At 28.4% G+C, this 21,730-nt stretch overlaps 1 protein-coding gene and 1 long non-coding RNA gene across 2 annotated transcripts; one reads left to right on the top strand and one right to left on the bottom strand.

The window, feature by feature from the left end:
• Nucleotides 1–6,398: 6,398 nt before the first annotated feature.
• LOC129285609 (uncharacterized) lies at nt 6,399–6,806 on the top strand. The gene has a single exon (XM_054921362.1). It carries the CDS (start codon nt 6,399–6,401, stop codon nt 6,804–6,806), a length of 408 nt encoding a protein of 135 aa, XP_054777337.1.
• A 6,028-nt stretch (nt 6,807–12,834) lies between these two features.
• Nucleotides 12,835–20,528, bottom strand: LOC129285167 (uncharacterized). Its single transcript, XR_008587096.1, has 4 exons — nt 20,335–20,528; nt 14,378–14,484; nt 14,053–14,172; nt 12,835–13,668 (listed from the first exon to the last, which is right to left on the bottom strand). It is a non-coding gene; the product is annotated as an uncharacterized LOC129285167 (long non-coding RNA).
• Nucleotides 20,529–21,730: the final 1,202 nt, after the last annotated feature.

The following is a 21,730-nucleotide window of genomic DNA, read 5'->3' as shown; positions in this document are numbered from 1 at the left end:
TAAACCTTTCTTAAAATTAAATACATATTACATAAATCTCTTTTTTATATTTGAAATTTTATTTTTATCAATCTAACCATTAGTTAACTATTAAATTTAATTTTAAACTTTTAATTTAATCAAAATATCCTTTTTTAACATAAGAATTATTTAAAAATCTATTTTTGAAAAAATATTTTTTGTATACAACTAAAAAATATAATAAATACACTTTCAAATTTTTATTATATTATAAAATTTATTATAAAAAATATATAATTTTTATAAAAATAATTAAAAATAATTTGTATAACTACTTTTAGCATTTATCGTTGTCAAAAATATTTTCATAAAAGATAATTATAAAATTAAAAATGATTTGATTAACTACTTTCAGTGGTGACAAAATTAAAAAATTAAAAATAATCTATGTAATTACCTTTAATGGTGACAGTTTGTTGTCACCAAAAGTATTTTTATAAAAAATAATTAAATAATTAAATAATATTTTTTATAAATATTAATTTACATAATTACCTTTAGTAGCAAAATTTGTTGCCACTAAATGAATTTATATATAGAATGAGAAATAAATTATATATAAGATCAATAATGATTACTTTAAAAAATTTTAATCTTGTTAAGCTAGGATTTTAATAATGGTCTTATTTTAATAATTACACTTAAAAAATTTCTTGTGGATTATTTTTTTAATAATGATCTTATTAAGCTAGTATACATAATCAAGCTAAGTTATATATAAATTATAAATAAATTATTTTTAATAATTTTTATGAATTATATTAAAAAAATTTTAAATTATAATCAAGCTAAGTTATACATAAATACTCATTTACTTATATACATATACATAAATAGCATTGAAATGTTAAAGTTATATAGATGTTGTAAAATGTAAATAGTTTTGTAGGCTACTTAACACCAATGTTTTTGAAATTGGATTGGAGATTGAGCTGGAAAGGTCAACAGTTAATGATTCACATTTCACATTGTCCAACTTGGTCGGACCAATGATCGAATAGATAATATAATAATTAAATAAAAAAATTATATATGTATTCAACAATCTAAATATAAGAAACAAATATGAAATTGCTACTTAACTTAAAAATAATTTAAATTTGTTATAATTTGATAAGTCATATGATATAATATAACATCAAATGATTAAAAAAGTTAGTCATTTTCTTTAAAAAATTTGATTAAAAAATTTAAAAAAAGGAAAAAAGGCATTTTTTGAACCGTCCGGTTTTTAAAAATCAGACCCAGTTATGGCTTGATTTCAGTTCTCGATCCGACCACTGATCCAAAGCAGCCCAATTCAACTCAACTTCCCAGACAGTTTTTTCAGCTTGATCGAGCCGTTAGCCTGATCAATTAACAGTTCGACCGATTTGGTCTGATTTTTTAATCACTGCTTGACACGTTATGCACTTGATGCTTGACTTGATATATACATGGTGTTTACTTCATATGTTGAGCTCTACTTTTCATTACCATAGGATTATTTAAATAAGACGTTCCATACTTGACAATTATTTAAAATAAGTAATAAATAAAATAGGTGGGGAATACTTGATGGTTTTTAACTCTCAAGTAAAGTTGGCAGTAATATATGTCACACCGTTAGTTGGTTATTAAAAATTATCAAGTATTAACAAAAATAAGTGTCAAGTATGGAAGTATTATGTGGTAGTGTTTCCTCATTCGATTCTTATTCTTTATATTACTAAAACTATTTAATTTGTTAATGTTAAATTTGTTGAGATCATTGTTGGATGAGAATTATAAACTTGGTTGTTTAATTTATGTTAATATTTGAATTATAAATAAAATTATGTATAAATTTATTAAAGTTTATTTATTTTAAAGTGTAACGTTATTGGAAAGTATTTTCTATTATCTTGACATTGATTCTATTAAAAAGATTTTAATAAAAATCCAAATTACTGTAGATCAAATCAAAATAAGATTCTTTCTATTTTAATTAGGAAATATTCACTTAGATTTTTAATTTGGCTTTTTTTTTTGTTTAGTATCTACTTTTAGTTTATTACATGTCCACCCATTTTTATCTCAAAGATAGTAAAAAATAATTGTTCAAAATGACTATTAACAAAATTATAGGGTTAAAATAAATTTTTTATTCAAATATTTTTAAGATAATTAAAAAATTCTAGATAAAATTTATTTTTAATTAAAAAAGGGGAAGCACTTAACTTAGGAAAAGATAAAAGTTTAATAATTTATTTATTAATTTTTTAGAAAAATGTGAAAAAGAAGTAAAAGATATTTAATGTGAACTAATATAATAAATACTTATAAATAAATTATATACTTAATTATTTTATTTAAAAATATAAATAAAATTTAAAAATTGGTTAAAAATTTTGTAAGAAAATTATTTAATATTTAAAAAGTATTTCCTCATATTAATAAATAAAATAGAATATAATATATATGTATATATTTCTAATAATATATTATTTGATATATGTGTATATAATTAAATAATATATATTTAATTTTGCATATAACAATTGCAAATGTATTTCAGTTTAATTGAAAAAAAAATTGAGAACTTAAGACTTGAGAGGTGGATGTCAATAATGCAAATCCTGTCTCACATCATAAAAAATCATTTCTTTTTTTATAGTGGATAAGGTCAGTTGTAAAAGTGGAGCAAATTCAATGTTAGGGCTTGGGGTTGAAAGAAAGGAGAGAAATGGAGAAAGGAGTTGCTAGGCGGAACCTAACCCTTTTGAACACAGCACCTGCGGATAGACCAAATGAGCGACCTCCATGAGATCAGGAACACTAAAACCAAAAAACAAAAGATCAAAAGATAGAAGTATAGAAAAGCAGAAAATATACCAGAGATGATCGTGTTCTCTCAACAGCAGGAAGAGTGACTTCACCTCAACACTGAATGGCTCAAACAGAGTGGTGGAGTGAAGGAACATAGCAATATGAACCGCTATAGCAATGCTCTGGCGGAATGAGACGTGAACATGCACGGGAAGAGAACGTGAAAAAGGAGAAATTGAGGGAGGACGGGGAAATAAATGAAAAGGACGGAAACGGCGGTTCACGCTACCGTGGAAAGCACTAATAATTTTGAAATTTGAAAAGCTTATGTACAAATAACCGGAACCAAAGTTTGCATTCATAAATGATAATATCAGCCAATGAAATTTGAATATTAACATGAGACCAAAGTTTTTAAACCAATCAGAATGAAGATTTTTTCAGCCAGTGAAATTGCATCTCTGGTTTAAATGCAATTTGATTTTGTATTCTATTTTCATTTTGAAATTTGAAATTCAAATTTGAGAGAGAATGGGGAGAGGTAAACTTGAACTCATTTGATTGGCTGGAAAAAAATGAACATCATTGGGATGCAAAATTATCTTACCTAAAAAATTAGCCAACTCTACAATTTATTCACAAAATAAAATTAAGATTATTTTTCACTAGATAATTGAAATTTAATCATTAATTTTAAATTTATTGAATTTGAATCCAATCTTATTAAAATTTATTTTAAAATTATTGGTCTTATTTAAAATCAATGGGGTTGATCTTTATGTCTTGATTATTTTTCCAATTCTTTGAAAATTGAAAGAAAAATCAATAAAATTTATTTTTCAGGACATTTGCATTATATTAAAAATAATAATTGGTTTCCAAAAAAATTAAATTTATTAAAATTTAAATTTTGGTCCAATATTACTAATATTTATTTATAAAATTATTGATGTAATAATTTAAAATCAATTAATGCATGCATTATGGGTTGATTATTTTTGGGACCTTGCAAATCAAAGGAGAAATCAATGGTGTGTATGGAGCTTGAAGCAATTATTATTGAAAAAAATTAATTCATTGAACAATTTCTAAATCTCATACTGCAGCATATTTTCCTTTCAATTTCCAAATTTCACACAAAATGAAATTTAATGGATTAATAGCACGATTTCAATAAATAAGTTCATTGAATAATTTCAGTTTTCTGCCAAATTTCAATTACCCTTCAAAAGCTTAACTGTATAGAATTATTTCCATAAATGAATTCATCACTATCTCAATTTTCATAAATATCATAGACTATTATTTACCTGAATTAAACAATCAATCATGAAATTAATTGATTGCATCAAAAAATATTTTATTTTAGTGAGAAATTATTCATGCTTGATATCCACATACCATTACGAGAGAGAAAGATAGAGTTGATGTGGCTTGTTAATATGCTAACACTGTACTTAAAAATCTTGATTATATATATATATATATTGGAGGGAGCACATAGAGAGACTTCCTCCAATCATAATTATAGGATAAATTTTTAAAATCTTACTTAATCTTGTATACTCCCTCCATCTAAAATTATAAGATACTTTAAAAAAAAAAATTGACGTCTCAAAATATAAAATATTTTGACAAAAACAAGATCTCATTAACGATACACTTTCAATATTAGCCTTCCCATTATGTTTTCTTTTTAATATTCTTTCATAAATGGAGTATTAAATAAAAAATATTTTTGAAAATTTATATTTTTATTTTAAAAAAATAAAATTTTAAAATATATTTTGTTAGCTTTATTGACATGTATGATTTTATCTAAAAATATCTTATTATTTAATGTAGAGGGAGTATAAGACAAATGTGTAATGATTAATTTATTTTTTCAAAATTTCCCCTCACACCAAGTTATTGGCAAACTTTTATTTCTTTACATTTTATTGTTATCATTAATTTCAGAAGTTTACCCCAAAAAAATATTTAACAAGAATTAATTTCTTTCAAAGTCTCTTATTACTCTTTTTGGTCTTATTTAAAAATCACTCTCAACATATTTCATAGGAACTAAGAAAAATATCAAACCCTATTAACTTTGTTTAAAAATTTAAAAAAAAATTTAACCTTATCTCTATTAAATATATATTTTAAAAATAAAATATGCTAATATTTAGTAACAATCCTGACATTTAATAGGGATAAAAAGAGTAAATATAGACACAATAATCATTTAGATACTTTATAAATATGACCAAAGTAAATACTTTCTTTGCTCTATGAATAGGACCAAAGGAGTATTTTGTATTTTCTCATGTTCTATTTATAGAATAAAAATGCAGTAATTAATTTTTGTTCAACATTATTCTTTTTTAATTGCACTAAATTGTAATTCTTATCAACACACTTTACATATATATATATATATATATATGGAAAAATGTATAATTTTTAAAAGTTATTAACTAACTCATTAGGAGTATAAATTAGTTAAAAATGGCATATAATTTTAAATAGAGGGAATATATATTTAAGCATAAAGGTAAGCTAAAAAAAAAAATTGAACCCTATATCAAGAAACGAATGAAATGTTACATACCCACCGGGACTTAAAAATCTCAAGTCTTTGTTTATTTGTTAATGAAAATACAGATTTATTTTTACTGTTAAAATTTATAATTCGATTGGTTTAGATTCAATATAAGTCCCAATTAAAAATAAAACACACACACACATAAATCAAGGATATGTTAAAATGTATATAATATGTAAAAAAAATTAGGTTTTTATTTACATATGTCTACTCTCAAATAAATTCCCATAGAAAATAATCCATTTTAAAATATCAAGGGTGAGGTAAGTGATTCAGATTTTGTATTTATAAGAACTATGTTTTAAACATGTAATGATTTCACCTAAAAATTATTATAAGATTTTTATTTAGGAACTGTTAGGCAAAAATAAAAAGGGGGTGTCATGAGGCGTGTCAAAGATGTAGGGTTTGAAAAGGATGGAAAAACCTGACTTTTAATTAAACACAAAAAACTCGGGCTCCCTTACCACAACTCATCTGGATGTGAGAATGTGAAGGAAAGAAAATTACTGTAGATATAGAAAAGCAAAGATACATTAATTAAAGAAAGAGATGGCGGGGCTTGCCGGCCGTATAATGAAGAATAAAGACTAAAACTACATAGTAAAAGGAAAAATAAAGTAGCAGACATGGAGTTTGAGAATTTGACTGATAGTTTATTAATACTGATGATGATTGTTGAGAGAGGGCTCCTCTATTTATAGATGATCCTAGCTTGGTGACCAAGCCTCATAATCGCTAGTTTCCTTGAATTTAGGAATCACTTCCTCCATTGTGATTACTTATCATGGGTGGAGTGTGGATGATCTTGACTTAATGGTTAAGGCTTCATAAATATTTTTTTAATTATTTTAAAGTTAATTAAGTTAAGTTGAGTTTGGGCCTTCAAATTCATAATTTGGGTGCAAACAATGCCCCCGCATGCAAATTGGCTAGAGCCTTCTTAAGCCAATTTTGTATGGATATTTCCATTAACCCTACTTTCAAGCGTTGCGTGAGTAGTATGTCTTGGATGATCGGCTCATTCTTGTTTTGGTTGATGGTTGATCTGGTACTTTACTTAAAGGACACTCTTGTGATTGGAGGCCCATGTAGCCCTTGTGGCTCTGAACCCTTTGGTGCTGGCTTATGTGGTGCTGACTCCAATGGCTCTGGCTCGTGTGGCTTTAACCCTTCTAGCGTTGGGAATTGTGATTTCGATCTCTGTGGTGCTTGCCCCTGTAGTTTCAACCTTAATGGCTCCATTAGCTCGTGTGGCTCCAACCTTTGTGGCATTGGCCCCAATGTCTCTAATCGTTATGGTGTTAGCCCTTATGGCACCAGCCCTTCTAGTGTTGGCCCCACTGGCTTTGGCTCTTGTGGTGCTTGCCTCAGTGACTCTAGCCCCTGTGGCCACCCTCCATTGAATTAGACCCACCATTTATCCTTTAAGGGGTGTTATAATGGTCTTTGTTGTTAATCTTTTGGTTGAGGGGCACATTGGGAGACTACCCCTCGAGTCTATCTATTCTTTGAAGGTGCGAGCCAATTAGAGCTTGCTCTTGTGACAGTCTAGACAACATAGCCGAGATGTTCCTTAGCACATCTCTTAGAGTTCACAACAGAGCTCTTTGCCTTTTGTTAGCTTGTACTTCACTCTCTGCGTGTGCAGCCATGTTCTCTAAGTTGTAAGACTTAGGTCTATTCTTTCTAATAATATATTGATTCTTATGTGTTCTAGGCATTTTGTTCACACAAGTCCCACCGGGTGTGCCAAAAAGTTTTAGGAAAAAAATAAAAGGGAGGTGTCGTGAGGCGTGCCAGAGATACGGGGTTTCAAAAGGTTGAAAGAACCTGACTTTTAATCAAATGCAGGGAACACGGGCTCCCTTACCATAGTTCACCAAAATGTAAGAATGCAAAAGGAAAAAAATTAATGTAGATGTAGAAAAGCATACATTAATTAAAGAAAGAGATGGCGGGGCTTGTCGGCCGTACAACGAAGAGTAAAGACTAAAACTACATAATAAAGGAAAAAATAAAGTAGCAGATATGGAGTTTAAGAATTGGACTAATAGTTTATTAATGCTGATGATGATTGTTGAGAGAGGGTTTCTCTATTTACAAATGATCCTGGCTTGGTGTCTAAGTCCCATAATCGCTAGTTTCTTTAAATTAGGAACCACTTCTTCCATCATAATTACTCATCATGGGTGGAGTGTGGATGGTCTTGATTTAGTGACTAAATTTTATAAATATTTTTTTAATTATTTTAAAATTAATTGAGTTGAGTTGAGCTTGAGCATTTAAATTTACAATTTGGATGTAAAAAGGAACAAAAGTAAACTAAAAATTGGGAGCTATATAAAACAACGGAAGAAATATTGCCCATGTTATCGCCCATGGATGACTTGAAACTCAAGTCTTTGTTTTTTTGCTAATGACTGACAGGCTGTACCTCTATTTATTAATCAATCTCCATGTGACATCTAATGACTGATTGTATTTAATTAGTGCTAATCATAATGAATTTCAAAGCATAGTACATTTCCCAAGGCTCATCATTTTACATTTTATAATGAAAACCGATGACCATTGGGTCTTCGTCATTACTAGTTAAACAAGAACAACAGCGAAGGACTATCAATTCACAGAAACAACAAAAAAAAAAAAGAAAAAAAAAAGAAGTGATAGGAGGGGCATGAGAATAATTGAATGTGAGTTAGCTATGAATTTGTATTGTGGCATGTAATTGGTTTGGATGGGAAAAAAGTGAGAAGAAAATAAGGAAGAGGAAAAACCATGAAGAGAAATTTTCAAAAATAAGAAATGTTTTGACATTTTTAGAAATTTTTTCTTCTAATTTTCCTTCATCTATATTTTTTTTCCCCATCTAAATAGAGGATACAACTTTATAGTGCATGCAGATTGGAATCTCTTGATGAATGTTTTTTTTTTATTTTTTGCGGCCAAAAGAAATAGATATAGTATTAACTAAGAAAATGAGATAGTGTTCAACAGCCACAGGCTAAATCAAAACAAAACAAAAACACCAAAACAGCTAACAAGAAAATCAGAAGTAGAACTCCTAGCTAAATAGCAAGCCATAGCTAGGAAATAAACCAAATCGAAAGAGGGTTGGACAACCCAATCATTAGAGCTATTCCCTATGAAAGCTGCACGAGCAAAAGAGTCTGCATCGTCACTAGAATATCTTGGGATCCATTTGAAGCCCAATTTTTGGGAAGGCCAATCTCGCTGCCATGAGTTCCCGAAGACTCACTCATCGGTTATCCTCCTGACACTCATTGTGCAATCCTAGCGGCCAGGGGCGGAACCAGACTAGTGAGGTTTGGGGGCTAAGTTTATAATATATAATTATAGATGGACTGAGTTATTTAATTTTTTCATTAATAATTTAAAATAATTTTACAATAGAATTGAGAAAATTTATAATATAATAAATCATTTATATAAAACTTAAAAAATAAAGAAAAACGCTTTGCAAAAAATATAAAATACTCATGCTATAAAATTAAAAGAAATTAATCATTTATTTATATTTTTATCTACTGTTACTCATAGAAATATTTTTATAATTCTATTTATAAATCATTTTCAATATATTTCATTGACATTAAGAAAATTTTAAAAATTATTAATTTTATTTAAAAATTTAATAATTTTTTAATTTTATTCCATTCAATATATATACTTCAGTAAAATATTTTGTCTCTTTAATATTTAATAAAAGATTAAAAAAAAAACTTACGATAAAAATATAATAACATGACTTATAAATAAAATAAAAAAACTCTCATCTCTATCCTATGAGAAAAAAAGCTACACACGAGTAGAAGCAGGATTAGAGAGTAGGGAATACAAGGTAAAAGTGGAAGTTAAAAAAACAAGGGACCAAAGCAGTAATTTTTTCTTTATAGAAACCCACCTCGTTAACACGCTAAAAAATAGAAATAAAAATTTAGATTGCTACAACAGGACGAACATCCTTACTGCTTAGCATCATCCCTTGCTATCAAATAAATAAATAAATAAACAAATAAGAAAGAAATAAAAATCTGAGGGGCTGTGCTACGTGGGTCCGCCCCTGCCGGCGGCAAGGAAACTCGTCCCAACTAGAACTCTTTGACTTCACTCCACCGCCAAACATTATGAACCCACACCCCACCTAACCTCCAGATTAGAGTACTCCCCCAAGGGAGAAGAATCTCTTCATTTTTCCCCCTCTATTTTCCTCCGCCAATGGGGAGAGATCTGAAGAGCGGTCGCCAAAGTGATGGAGAAGCCATACTAAAAGAAAACCCTAGCAAAGTGCGACGCAGATAGAGTTTTTTTTTTTTTTTTTATGTATGGTTTAATTTTAGAGTAAATTATCTTATAGTTTTATCTTAATTACAGATATATTCTTCCTATTTTTGAAAAATATATAAATTTTTTCTTACTATGAGTAGTTATAAAAAGCAAACATCTCATCTATTTTTAAGATTTCATTTCACTTCATTTAATTGTTAGTTAACTATTAATTCATATATGTTGGATCAAAGTACTCATTCTTTAAATATAAGTATTGTCTAAAAATCATTTAAATTATCCAAAAAAAAATTAACTTTAATTTCAAAACACCATTATACATTTATTAAAAGATATTACTTCATATATGTTTTAATGGATGCTTGACTTTTGAAACATTGAAGGTATTATCCTCCAACACACCATTTTAACGTTGTTGATGCCTTTAACTTCGCTTTCCTACATTGCACCATTTTCTTGTACTGTAGATATATAGCCCATGCATTTACATGGAAGTTATAAGTTGCACTATTCATATGTATGTGAACAGTTGCAGCTTTCTACAACTTTGGCAGATATAATAGTGAGTCCATATATTTAATTACATTTTATTTTTAATTCTTATAATTTTTTTTATTGTTTCTAGTCTTTTTAGTATAATTCATTTACAACGTTAATCTTTATACTAATAATAATGATGGTGACGATGACAAGGAGGAGGAGGTCCTTATACCCTTTGTTTTTTTAACCAATAGGAGGTCCTTATACTTTAATATGCTTTGTTTTTAGTTTCCATACTTTATTTTCATGGTTTCTCATCTCTTTCATTTCCTCATTCTAATGTTAGTCTCTATACTTTGAAGGACCATAAGATGGCTCAAACCAAGGTTAATTTTATTGAAGTGAACTTAAAACCGTTAAATCCATTAGATGACTAGGAAAAACATGTTGACCTGGAAAACATTATGAAACTATCTGATTAAGAATTTGATTTAATTAAAAAACAAGAAAAGAAATCTCACTTTCTTGATATGATTATGCATGAGTGAGAGGGAAAAGGGCATCAGAGAATATAAGCGTATTGGATCCTAGCAAAATTAACATTGTCCGGGATATTTTTAAAAATAAAGAAACTAACATTTCAAACAACGCAAACAAAAGGGACAGAAAATTATGATAATAAATTATGGAGACTGAAAAAAAGTATAGGGACATGACGTAGAATTTTTCCATTATAATAATAACAAACTGACTCGTCAATTCAAAAGGGAAAGAAAAAAGAAGCTAAGGGGAAAATTAATGTGGAAAACTGAAGACCACTTAATCTAGAATCCAGAAGTTCAATGATGTGGATACATCATACATACATGAGAAAAGAAGGTTTTGCCACGCTAAAAGCAGACTTACTTATGTGAAGATATGTTAAAAGTCTCAACAGAATATGAGCCCAGGACATAAGGAAGGAATTATGATCTGAATCTTTGTAGAGCCAGAGATTCAAACAAGTCTCAGCATTATAGTCTCATACTTCAAATGCAGGATTCAAGTCCCATACCTTGCAAATGGGTCTTGTCAAATAACTTCATTTTTTTCTCCCCTGCGGATATCATCAAGTGTTCATACCAAATATGCGTGCAGCTCGGTAACCCAAAGTGCTGATCTAATGTAAGCTATGTCATTGACCAAGAATCACTTGAAAGAATAAAAATGCTGGACTTACATGATTACATTCCTTCAAGAGAACAAAATCATCTTTTCTATTGCTCATGAATGTGATCTTTACGTCTGGAAAAGCGGAGTTACCCTGCCTCAGTTCCCTGAGATAAAAAAAACACAACTTTCAATAATATGGCCCACCAAAAGAATCAGTAGAACAATATGTTGTTTCAACACTTAGTTGAGGCAGTTTCCACTTGTCATTTACTTCTGTTCTTCCTGATTGACATTACAAACAATAATAATAAACAAAAATGTTAGAAGGTTTTTCAACAGATTCAGGACATCCGATTGATCACACAATACAAACATCTTGACCGAATCTTCCAATGAAAATGTTCAGCTCAAATGAGATATAACTCATGTGTCTAGCTAGCTAGCCTGGGCTGACATGCTTGAAGAGAGAGAAAATAAATTTATTCAACAGATCGAGAAATGAAGAGGTACTTGAACAAGAGTAAGTTCACAACATGGACTGTGAAATTTTTATACATACTGCAGAGACCTTTTCTTCCTATTTGTTGTTTCCCAAAAAAATTTAACTTTCTACAAAACATAACACTGATTGATATGACAATGAAGGAAGCTAAGCTGGTGTTAAGCTCTAACACAAGACTGATTTAATTTTTAGCATGACATTATCAATACGTATGTAATTTTTAGTGTTAGAATAAACCATAATACATAGAAAGTCAACTTCCTTGACAAAAAAAACAAATTTTATAGAAGATGGGTGTAAATTTTGAAACAAGAGAGGTATCATGTGTGAATTAAGCAAATCTCAAGACAAATTTGTGTAATTTACATTTACGAATACAAAAATAATTGAATTGAGATTCTTACATATATATATATATATATATATAATTAGGATCACGGAATATTATGGAAGTATAACCTATACTATTAAATACTGACAGAATAGTTTTGGGTATTATCCAGCACAAACAATTGGAATTGAAGGTAAATCTTCCACCGTAATCTTTTCATTCATAACATTTGTGGCTATCCTTTTCTTGACTTCTGTTCTTCATGATTGACTTTAAAAGGGGAAAAAAACTGTTAGAAGGTTTCTCAACAGATTCATCTGGACATAGAATCATCATATAGCACAAAACTAAGCTTGAAGTTCCTTAAAATCAATTCCTTCATGAATCTTGACCAACTGTGCTCCCATCCAAATACTTGCTCCGCCTCACAACCTGGTTTCTGGTGCAGGCAACACCACCATCATGGCATCATTTGCATCATATTCTCTATAATTATGTGTCATTAATGGAGATCAGAAAATGACCTAAAAATTAGATGCATAATAACTGGTTGATAATTATTCTGTTATTCTTTTTTCCCCCTTTTAACGCTTCTGCTAATGTACAATAGAGTTGACGAAAATGATAAGTGTTTTTTAATCAAGTTTGGACCCTAAAGTGATTTTCTTATTAAAAAAATGCAAAATATGGAGATGACCAGGACCATAGAAAATCAAAGCATTTATGTACATGGCTGCTTATTGAGTCTTCAACTATCATTTGCCCAATCTCAATCTGTAGTCACTATGAACAAAATAAAGTGAAAATCAGCATAACAGCAATACGTTTAAATAATGGTGATCTCCACAACGCTGAAGCTTCCGTTTAAGAAGGATTGGAAACGCTCGTGCAGTTTTCCTCAAATTGGCCACCCAGGAAGGCCAATCATTCTCCACTTTTTTCACAACCTCGTACACCTCCATCAACCCCATGGCGTCCGAAATCGTTCCTCCTTTTGATGTTCAAGAGATCAGAGTTTGATCTCATAGTCTTTGAATTCCGTCTCTTTGCTTTTCAGTTCAGCTTGCAACTTAGAGATCTCTTCCTTCAACTCAGTCATAGTCTTCTTAGTGTTGGAAATTTCTGAGACAAGACAAATGGCTGCCTCCATTTGTTGAGAATATTTTTCTTCAAGCTTGCTGAGGGTTACTTCAAGGGTACTAGCAGAAGCTTGCTTGAAGAAAGACAGAATACTTTCGATTTCTTGGCGCAGAGAGTCGATTTTGAGTCTGAGGCCATGAAAGAGAGGCCAGTTATCAGAACAGTAGGTGGAGAGGATGGTGAGTGCATTCTCTAGATGATGACTGTGTTCTTCTGTGATAGCTATCTGATTCAGATTCATCTTCAATGAGGATTCCTCAACTCCCGTGTCATGAGCTCCTTCCTTGATTAAACGACATAATCTAATGAGATTATCTTCTTCAGTGCAAGTCTCTGCTTGATTGAACAAGATTGGACCTTGCAGTGAATGCAAAGAAGCATCAGTTTTCAATGTTTAATATCATTAGAAGCAGAGTTCTGTTTTTAATTAATCTTTTCTACAATGTGCATAAACATCACAATAGAAACACCTCAATACATGCACACGCATGATGAATTTTAGGCTATAAGAGAAAAATTATAAATTTATTAAATATTCAAAAAAATTAATTTGCCACCTTAATTAGTCAATGCTGCGTGAGAAGATTTCATACAAGTCAGTTTATTAGGTATAGGATTGGAAGAAATAATATGATTAATTTATAATGCAAGAATCTTTAATACTTTAATCAAGCATTAGTAATTCATAATTTAAGGAAAAAAATTATGTCCGAAAGTAATTCAACAACGCATAAAACTTACCTGTGCAGATGTTGTTTTAGAGGAAATGTCTGATGGCTTTAATTTTGAACTACTACTTGGATTTGTGTGGATAGTTGAAGTAATTGTATGATGTTTCGAATCATTTGATATTGAAGAGATCTAAAAATCAACAATAATAAATCTAATTAAACTAAATATAAAGAAAGTAAGCTGTAAAAGCAGAGTTATCAAAATCATCACAAAATTGGATGACATAATTATAGTCTTCTTCAATATTTGATTCAATATTCTGCTCAACACTGAGAATGACGTAAGTTTCATGTTTCTATGACATTAAAGAGATAGTCTTATGTAGATTGTTAACCTTTTATGAATCATTAGCATGCACATCAGCTTCTATTTGAGTCAGTGCTTGGTGATCTGGTGTGATTTTCTCACCCTTGCCCTCCTTTTGAACCAAATTGTCACACCCTGAAATTTCATATTACACTGAACATATTAACTACGAATTTATCATACTATCATCATTTAAATTAATATAGCATAAGCTAAAGGGGAAAAAAAATCAAACTTGTGAAAATTTTGACAGAATCTTTTCACTAAATTGAACTTTTCAAAATCTCTACAACATGCAAAAAAAAAAATCTAGTCAGCATTCAAAGCTTTGCTCCACTATAATATATATATATACATACATACATGCCAAGTTACTAAAATTAAGGATCCTGTCTATAGATTACGTAGTGCGAATCTATAATAAAAAACAAAATGCTTTAAATATTTATATTAATTCATAAGGTAATCAGAATAATAAAATGCTTCTTACTTTAAAGAGTCCACAAGATTGAATGACGAGCATATCCATTTCTACTATCTGAATACCATACTTTTTTTTAGTAAATAACGTCCTCAAATAACAACGACAACAACAACAATAAATGATAATCAATTAATCATGAACGTGTAAAACTTGAAATAAATTACTAATCTAATTATTGATGGCACTAAAGAGAGAACAACACAATTTATTTTTAGTAATTGAGTTACAAAAATACTAAGGAGACAATGAAGAATCATAACCACTAAAATAAGAATATATTTTTAAAAAAATTATAAAAACACAATTCTTGAAAGTGAAAATATAACTTAAAAAACTTGTTTTCTATTCGGATTTAAACAGAATAAATGACAGGCATGGATACACAATACACAAGGGTAAATAACATCCGATGTAGTAAGAAGCCACAAAAAAATTACAAGAAATGACACAATAAAATTACAAGAAAAGGCAAAATATTTTTCTATAATTTAAACCAAATAAAATCAAAATTTTTACTTAGTAAAATTCAAACTATTAATCTTCAAAAATATTTACTAAAATAATAAGTTCTACTAAATTATTACGTTCTACTTGCTATAAAACTTATTTAAATAAAACATCAATTAGGAGAATATGTTTAATTTAAAATTTAGAGTTATTACATGGGTATGACTTCTATTGAAAATATTAAAGTTGTAGTTGTAAAAATATTGAAGTGATAGTTATAAATTATTGATGAGATAGTTGTATATAATTAGTATTAAATTTGTAATAGATGATCAATTTAACTATTAAATATTTAAAGTTATAGTTGTAAAAGGCTAAAATAATAGTTGTAAATTACTTATGAGATCCTTGTATACAATTAGTATTAAATTTATATGCTTGGTTATTTTAACTATTGAGTACTTAAAGTTTACAATTGTAGAAGGTTAAAATGATAGTTATAAATTACTGATGAGGAAGTTATAAATTATTTAATTGGTGTAATGTATTTTTAATAGGGATATTATTATTTTTACATCTTAATTTTAAATTATACTTAGGACCCAAAAGACCTTATTATGGTTTTTAAATTTTGTAATCCATAAAACCTATAGGGAAAATTTCCCCTCCCCTTAAGGCATCATTTTACTTTTGTTGAGAATTACTTAACACTTCTTTTTTCAACTTTGTTTCTCTGCTTTGTACTTTTTGTTGCACATGCTATGGTGTTAATTACATTAAACAAACCGCCCGGAGACAGACATGAAACTATTTGGTGTATGCAGTTATGCACTCATGCGCTCTGTGTTTTCTCTGTTTCATTTTAAAAATAGAGAAAAGCAGAGAATTTAAACAATGGAGAGTTACTCTGCCTCAAGTCCCCCAAAAAGAAACCCATATATAATATAACTGTCAATAATATGGTCCACCAAAAGGATCACAAAACAATATGTCGCTTCATCACTTGGTTTAGGCGCAGTTTTGACTTGTCATCATTTCATTTTTTACTTCGTTTCTTCCTAATTGACATTAGAAGGATTTGCGACAGATTCATGCATGACCTTCCGTTGTTCATAATAATAATTCCTTTTTTTTTTTAAATTTATTGCTATAAAAACCAGCATCATTTATGCCAGCAATGTTGGTTTAGTAGGTTAAGATTTAGCCCGTAATTTAAAAGGTTGTAAGTTTAAATCTTACTACTAATAAATATTGTTGGCAAATGATATGCAAGTATATCTGTAAGTGCTTTTTCTCTCAAGATCTAACATACTTAAGCCCTTTTCAACTTGAAAAACAAGTTAATTATGTAGTCATTTTATACTAGCTCCTATTAACTAACTAATCACCAACAAACCAAGTTATTAACACTAATCACCTATTAACTAATATTCCAAGTCCAACACCAACATTTAAACAACCTCATGAAGACAAACAAATTAAAAGAAAAAAGACCATACTTTATATTATAAACCACCCCTAAATTTGTTTGGTATATGCACGAATGTATTTTGTGCTATCTCCATTCCAATTCGTTAAAAAAAAAAAACAAAGAGAGAGAGAAACAATGAATTTAAACAACATAGGGGATATTGTTGACGAACGATTTGTAAATATTTTTATAAATTTTTTTAAGTTTGAAGATATATTTTGATTTTAGTGAATTAGTAAGATCTAACTTGTCATACCCCAGTATTTAGGGTACGGCGGGCATAAAATATAAGATAGACTCACATTTTATAAGCCTTAATTAATTAAAAATTTTATTTAAACTGACGATATAATTTACATCTAAATTTAAAATTCATAAAGTTTTAATAATTTTGTAAAAATTTTGACAAAATCTCTTCTATAATTAAGACCTCTCAAAATTTTTACAATAACAAAATTTTTCAACCAAACCAAAAAGGAGCATGGCAAATTTCATAATATAAAACATGTTTACATCAAAATAACTAATGCATGCTTTCGCAGTTCCAAAAAGTAATTTTGTCTCTCAGTGATTAGCAGGAGATGCAGGATCAATTTCAATATCTGAGATCAATTTCTTTTTCAGTGAGTAACATCTCAATTAAAATTATAAAATGAAAAAAAGACAACATTTATTAATCCCATAAGAAAATTAAACATTAACATACTAAAATTCATTTGAAAAAAAACAATCATATGAATACATAAATCAAGAATATATATATATATATATATATATTCAATTATAGATAATGGAGAAATCAAATTCAACATTTCAAGCTACAATCTTTATTTTAAACAATTGGGTTATATAAATTACTATATAAAATCATATATGATCAAACAGTGTATTTAATAGAATAAATCTAAAAATAATAAATTTTCAAAAAATTCAAAATTCATTTCTTTTAGCAGGATTTTATTAGAACGAATAACAAGCATGGACACAAAGTCTACGAAAGTAAGTAACATATCTGACGTGGCAAGAAACCATAAAAAGCAAGCGCAAGTATAAAGCTCACGAACAACAGACGTGGATTATATTCACGAAACTACATCCTCCATTTCACGTGTGTTGATCGACACACAGACTAACACCTCCAATGCACCTTGCTAGTTAGGTGTATCATGACGCGCTAAGGACTAATAGAACTACCGTTAGTATCCAGCATTTAAACTTAATCCTTCTAATTAAATCAAGTGTGTATGAAGTTGAAACATTCATTTAAAACCATTTCTTTCAAAATATAATGTTCAACTATCAATTTTTTTTTCAATTTTTCTCCATGCGCGAATCGCTGCGTTAACCAATATCGTATGAGTTATAAAATTTAAATAGCAAAAGTGCTTAGAATAAATAATCGACTAATAATGTATTGGATTCAAATATTCCTTAACAATAGCATAATTCTTAATGAAAATAAAACAGATTCTATAATGAACAAATAAATATAAAAGTGAGGTAAGTAAGAAAAATTATATAAATAATAAAAATAGGGTTAACAAGAATATTTCTACAATTTATAAAGGAATATTATAAAAGCTTAAATAAAGAAATTTTATAAATATTTTGAAATAAATTATCTGAAACATTACTTACTCATCTGAGAATTTTTTAATAATTTTAAAGTTTGCTTCACTTTAGTTTCTCACTTAATTCCAAGGATGTCGTTAATTTTTTAATAAATCAATCACAATTCAAAAATCACTTATTTGTTCTTTTCTTTAAAAAATATATAAATAAGTAAATGTTTTAATATCCTAACCATCAACAATTAACAAAATTCTTTTTACTTTAATTAGTTATCTACCTCATTCAATATCACTTGTCAATTAATTCTTCAAACAATTAGTGACATTCAAATTAATTCCAAATAACATTACAACTATACATGTTCAACCAATAATTTCTTTATCATATTATTAACTAAACAATAACCCAACTAGAATAATAGAGAACTTTTTTTTTATTTCTTTTATACTTTTTTAAACCTTAATGAAGTACCATAACCATTATTTAACATTACCTCTGTTAAGTACCCCAAGACGCTAATTTAATGGCTCAAGCCACCACTTACATATATTTTTTTAAAACTAATAATATAAAAATTAAACAACTTACATTTTTTTCAAATTTTATATTATGCATTTTTACAAATATCTTGAGTGCATCAAGGTTCCATTCACAATAAGCAATCAATAAGACTCTAATACTTTCCTCAATCCAACTCCAAATCCTTTCTTAAACGTTTCAACAAACATTCCATAGACATTTAAAGTTAAGATAAGAAACAAGCACCTTGATATAAAATAAATAACCCACTTTCAAGCTCAAATGTAATTTCTTAAAATTTTCTCAACATCAACATGAACTCTTATCTCATAATATAATTTCCTCCTCCATTAGTAAATTTCAAATTAAATTATGTCAATTGACTAACATGTTACACTTCTCATAAGCATTAAAACAATCAAAACAAACACCTTGGGAGCATTCACATTTGAGGTCCGTTTGGTTTTTTTACTTTTCACATTCAGAAAGCAAAATTTTATTTTCAGGAAGTTGGAAGTTATTTAGATAAAATATTTTGCAGGAAGGTACATTTTAAAAGTGCATTCAAACAGTAACTGAAAGTGAATTTTTAAAACGTAACTATTTGAAACTTTTGAAAAGTGAATTTGAAAAGTAAAATGTTATTACTATACTATCCCAAGTTTAATCTCTCCTTCTTTTATTTAAAAAATAGTTGATTTATTAAAAATATAATCATTATTTCAATAATAATAATTAGGTATCAAGTTTTTAGCATTATAAATTGAATAATTAATCATGTTAATTTTAACATTAATTTATAATAAAAATTACAAATCTTTATTACATTTTCTAAAATTATAAATAAAAAAATATAAATAACTAGAGCTCAAATTTTAATATTATAGATCAAAATTTATGTTATTTAAAATCTTTATAACATTTTTAAATATTTTAAATATATTATATTTGTATAATAAAAATTATAAATTATCATAAATCAATGTCCTTTTTAGTAATTATATATTCAAAAGCACATTTTACTGTCACAAACCAAATAATTTTTAATATACCAAACTAACTTTTAAAAAAATATATCCAAACATAAATTTCATTACAACAACTTCTTCACTAAACTTTTATTAAATGAATTTTTGATAAACTGCAAACAAATACTTGGTCATTATAAAATCAATTTACATATATCTATTCCAACTTCTCATCATCATTTCGCTCCTAAACCAAACCTCCGTACACTGCCCAAACATTGTTAAGAACACAGAGTACCTCAAATTTAATCCCAATCAACCATTTAAATCACATCATTAGACAGCAACTAAATTGAACAATTTCAACTAAAAATTCTAATACTCATTCAACAAGTTTCTTCCTTCACTAACAACCAACTAAAACAATTAAAACAAAATTCCAGCTCCCTCCTTCAACAGCTACAGCAGCTCAGAGAGGAAAAATAATGCATCTATCGGTCAGATGAGGAAAAGAATAAGCTTACCACATATACCCTTGTGACTTGCAGCAGCTGGGAAGGAAAAGAAATTGAAGATCACACTCATAGACCATACATGCCGACGGTGAAGCAAGAGAAGAGCAGAAGCTAAGCAGGGGCGAGCAAGAACAGAAAATCTAACAACTCCACTTCACCAAGGCAGGTCGACGCTGACGGGGAGAAGGGTGGCGGAAAACCAACGGCGGCAGGAGAGGGAAGCCGACAGTGAAGAACAGAAACACAGATCGACAGTGAAGAATTAAAGGAGCTTGTGTCGGTGAAGGGAAGGAAGATGATAAGCTAAAACGGAATGCTCTGTTTCGCGCAGCAAATATGAAAATTCTGAACACAAGGAAAAATTGGGAAAACAATAAGAAATGACACAAGAAAAGATTAAAAAAAAAAACTCAATTTTTTTTACAATATAAAATAAAATCAAATCAATTTTTGTCCCGTAAAATTTAATTTTAAACTTTTAAATTTTTTTTACTAACATAAATTTTTATAAACTACTACTCTCCACTTACTATAACATTAATTTAAATAAAATAACAATTAAAAAAAATTAATTTAATTTAATTTAAAATTTAGAGTTATTATATAATTCACATAAATTTTAGTTTAAAAAAAAAAACAAACATCATTTATATAAGTTGTTAATCATGTAATATGATACTCACTTTTCTAAATCACTCAAGGTTTCATGATACTCTTCTAGATCTTAAATATAACTTTCATACAAAACTTATGTTACAATATATATATATATATATATATATAACTTATGTTTCTTAAGTCTTTATTATTACTTTAGGTTTTAATCAGAAGTCACAAGTTGCAGAGTAATGAATAGTAGATGCAACTTTTTTAATAAAAAAATGAGCCAAAACATTTTTTTTTTGTTGATAAAAAAGCAATATTATAACAAGTATTAGTAAAGGACTTAAAAGCAATTTAAGTTTATAAAAAGACTTTTGACAAGTAAACATCAAGAATTAACAAGTAAAGTCCTTGTTTGAATAAGAATTTGATCCGTCTAAATTTTTATTAGATATTAAATATTTTTAGAGGTACTTCATTGATATTCTCTCACGTAAAAAGAGACATGCGATAACATATATAGGTCTGTTATCAAAAAGACTTTAAAAACTACAATGATGAGGATCAATATCTGGCAAATGAAAAAAGAAGGAAAAAATTGCAGTAGAAATTTAATCTCCTGAAGATGAAGAAGGCTATTGAGCATACAGTCTCCTAATAAGAGAGGCAAACGATATAGATGCCACAGACACTCCATGAACAAGCCAATGAAGAGCTAGTCAGAGACAGACTAAGCCAAAAAAGTTGAGCATCAACGGACAACAAGATTTGTCTTTTGCCAACATTTCGCCATTTAAAGATC

This window comes from Prosopis cineraria, unplaced genomic scaffold (genome assembly GCF_029017545.1).
Source record: "Prosopis cineraria cultivar Desert tree isolate PC_DT_omini unplaced genomic scaffold, ASM2901754v1 PC11, whole genome shotgun sequence".
In the NCBI taxonomy this organism is placed as follows: Eukaryota; Viridiplantae; Streptophyta; class Magnoliopsida; order Fabales; family Fabaceae; genus Prosopis; species Prosopis cineraria.
The sequence above is the reverse complement of the archived record's forward strand: the minus strand, read 5'-3'. Positions and strand labels throughout refer to the sequence as shown.

Coding starts and splice junctions, on each gene's coding strand:
- LOC129285609 (XM_054921362.1), top strand. CDS start 6,399: ATGTCTTGGATGATCGGCTCATTCTTGTTTTGGTTGATGGTTGATCTG.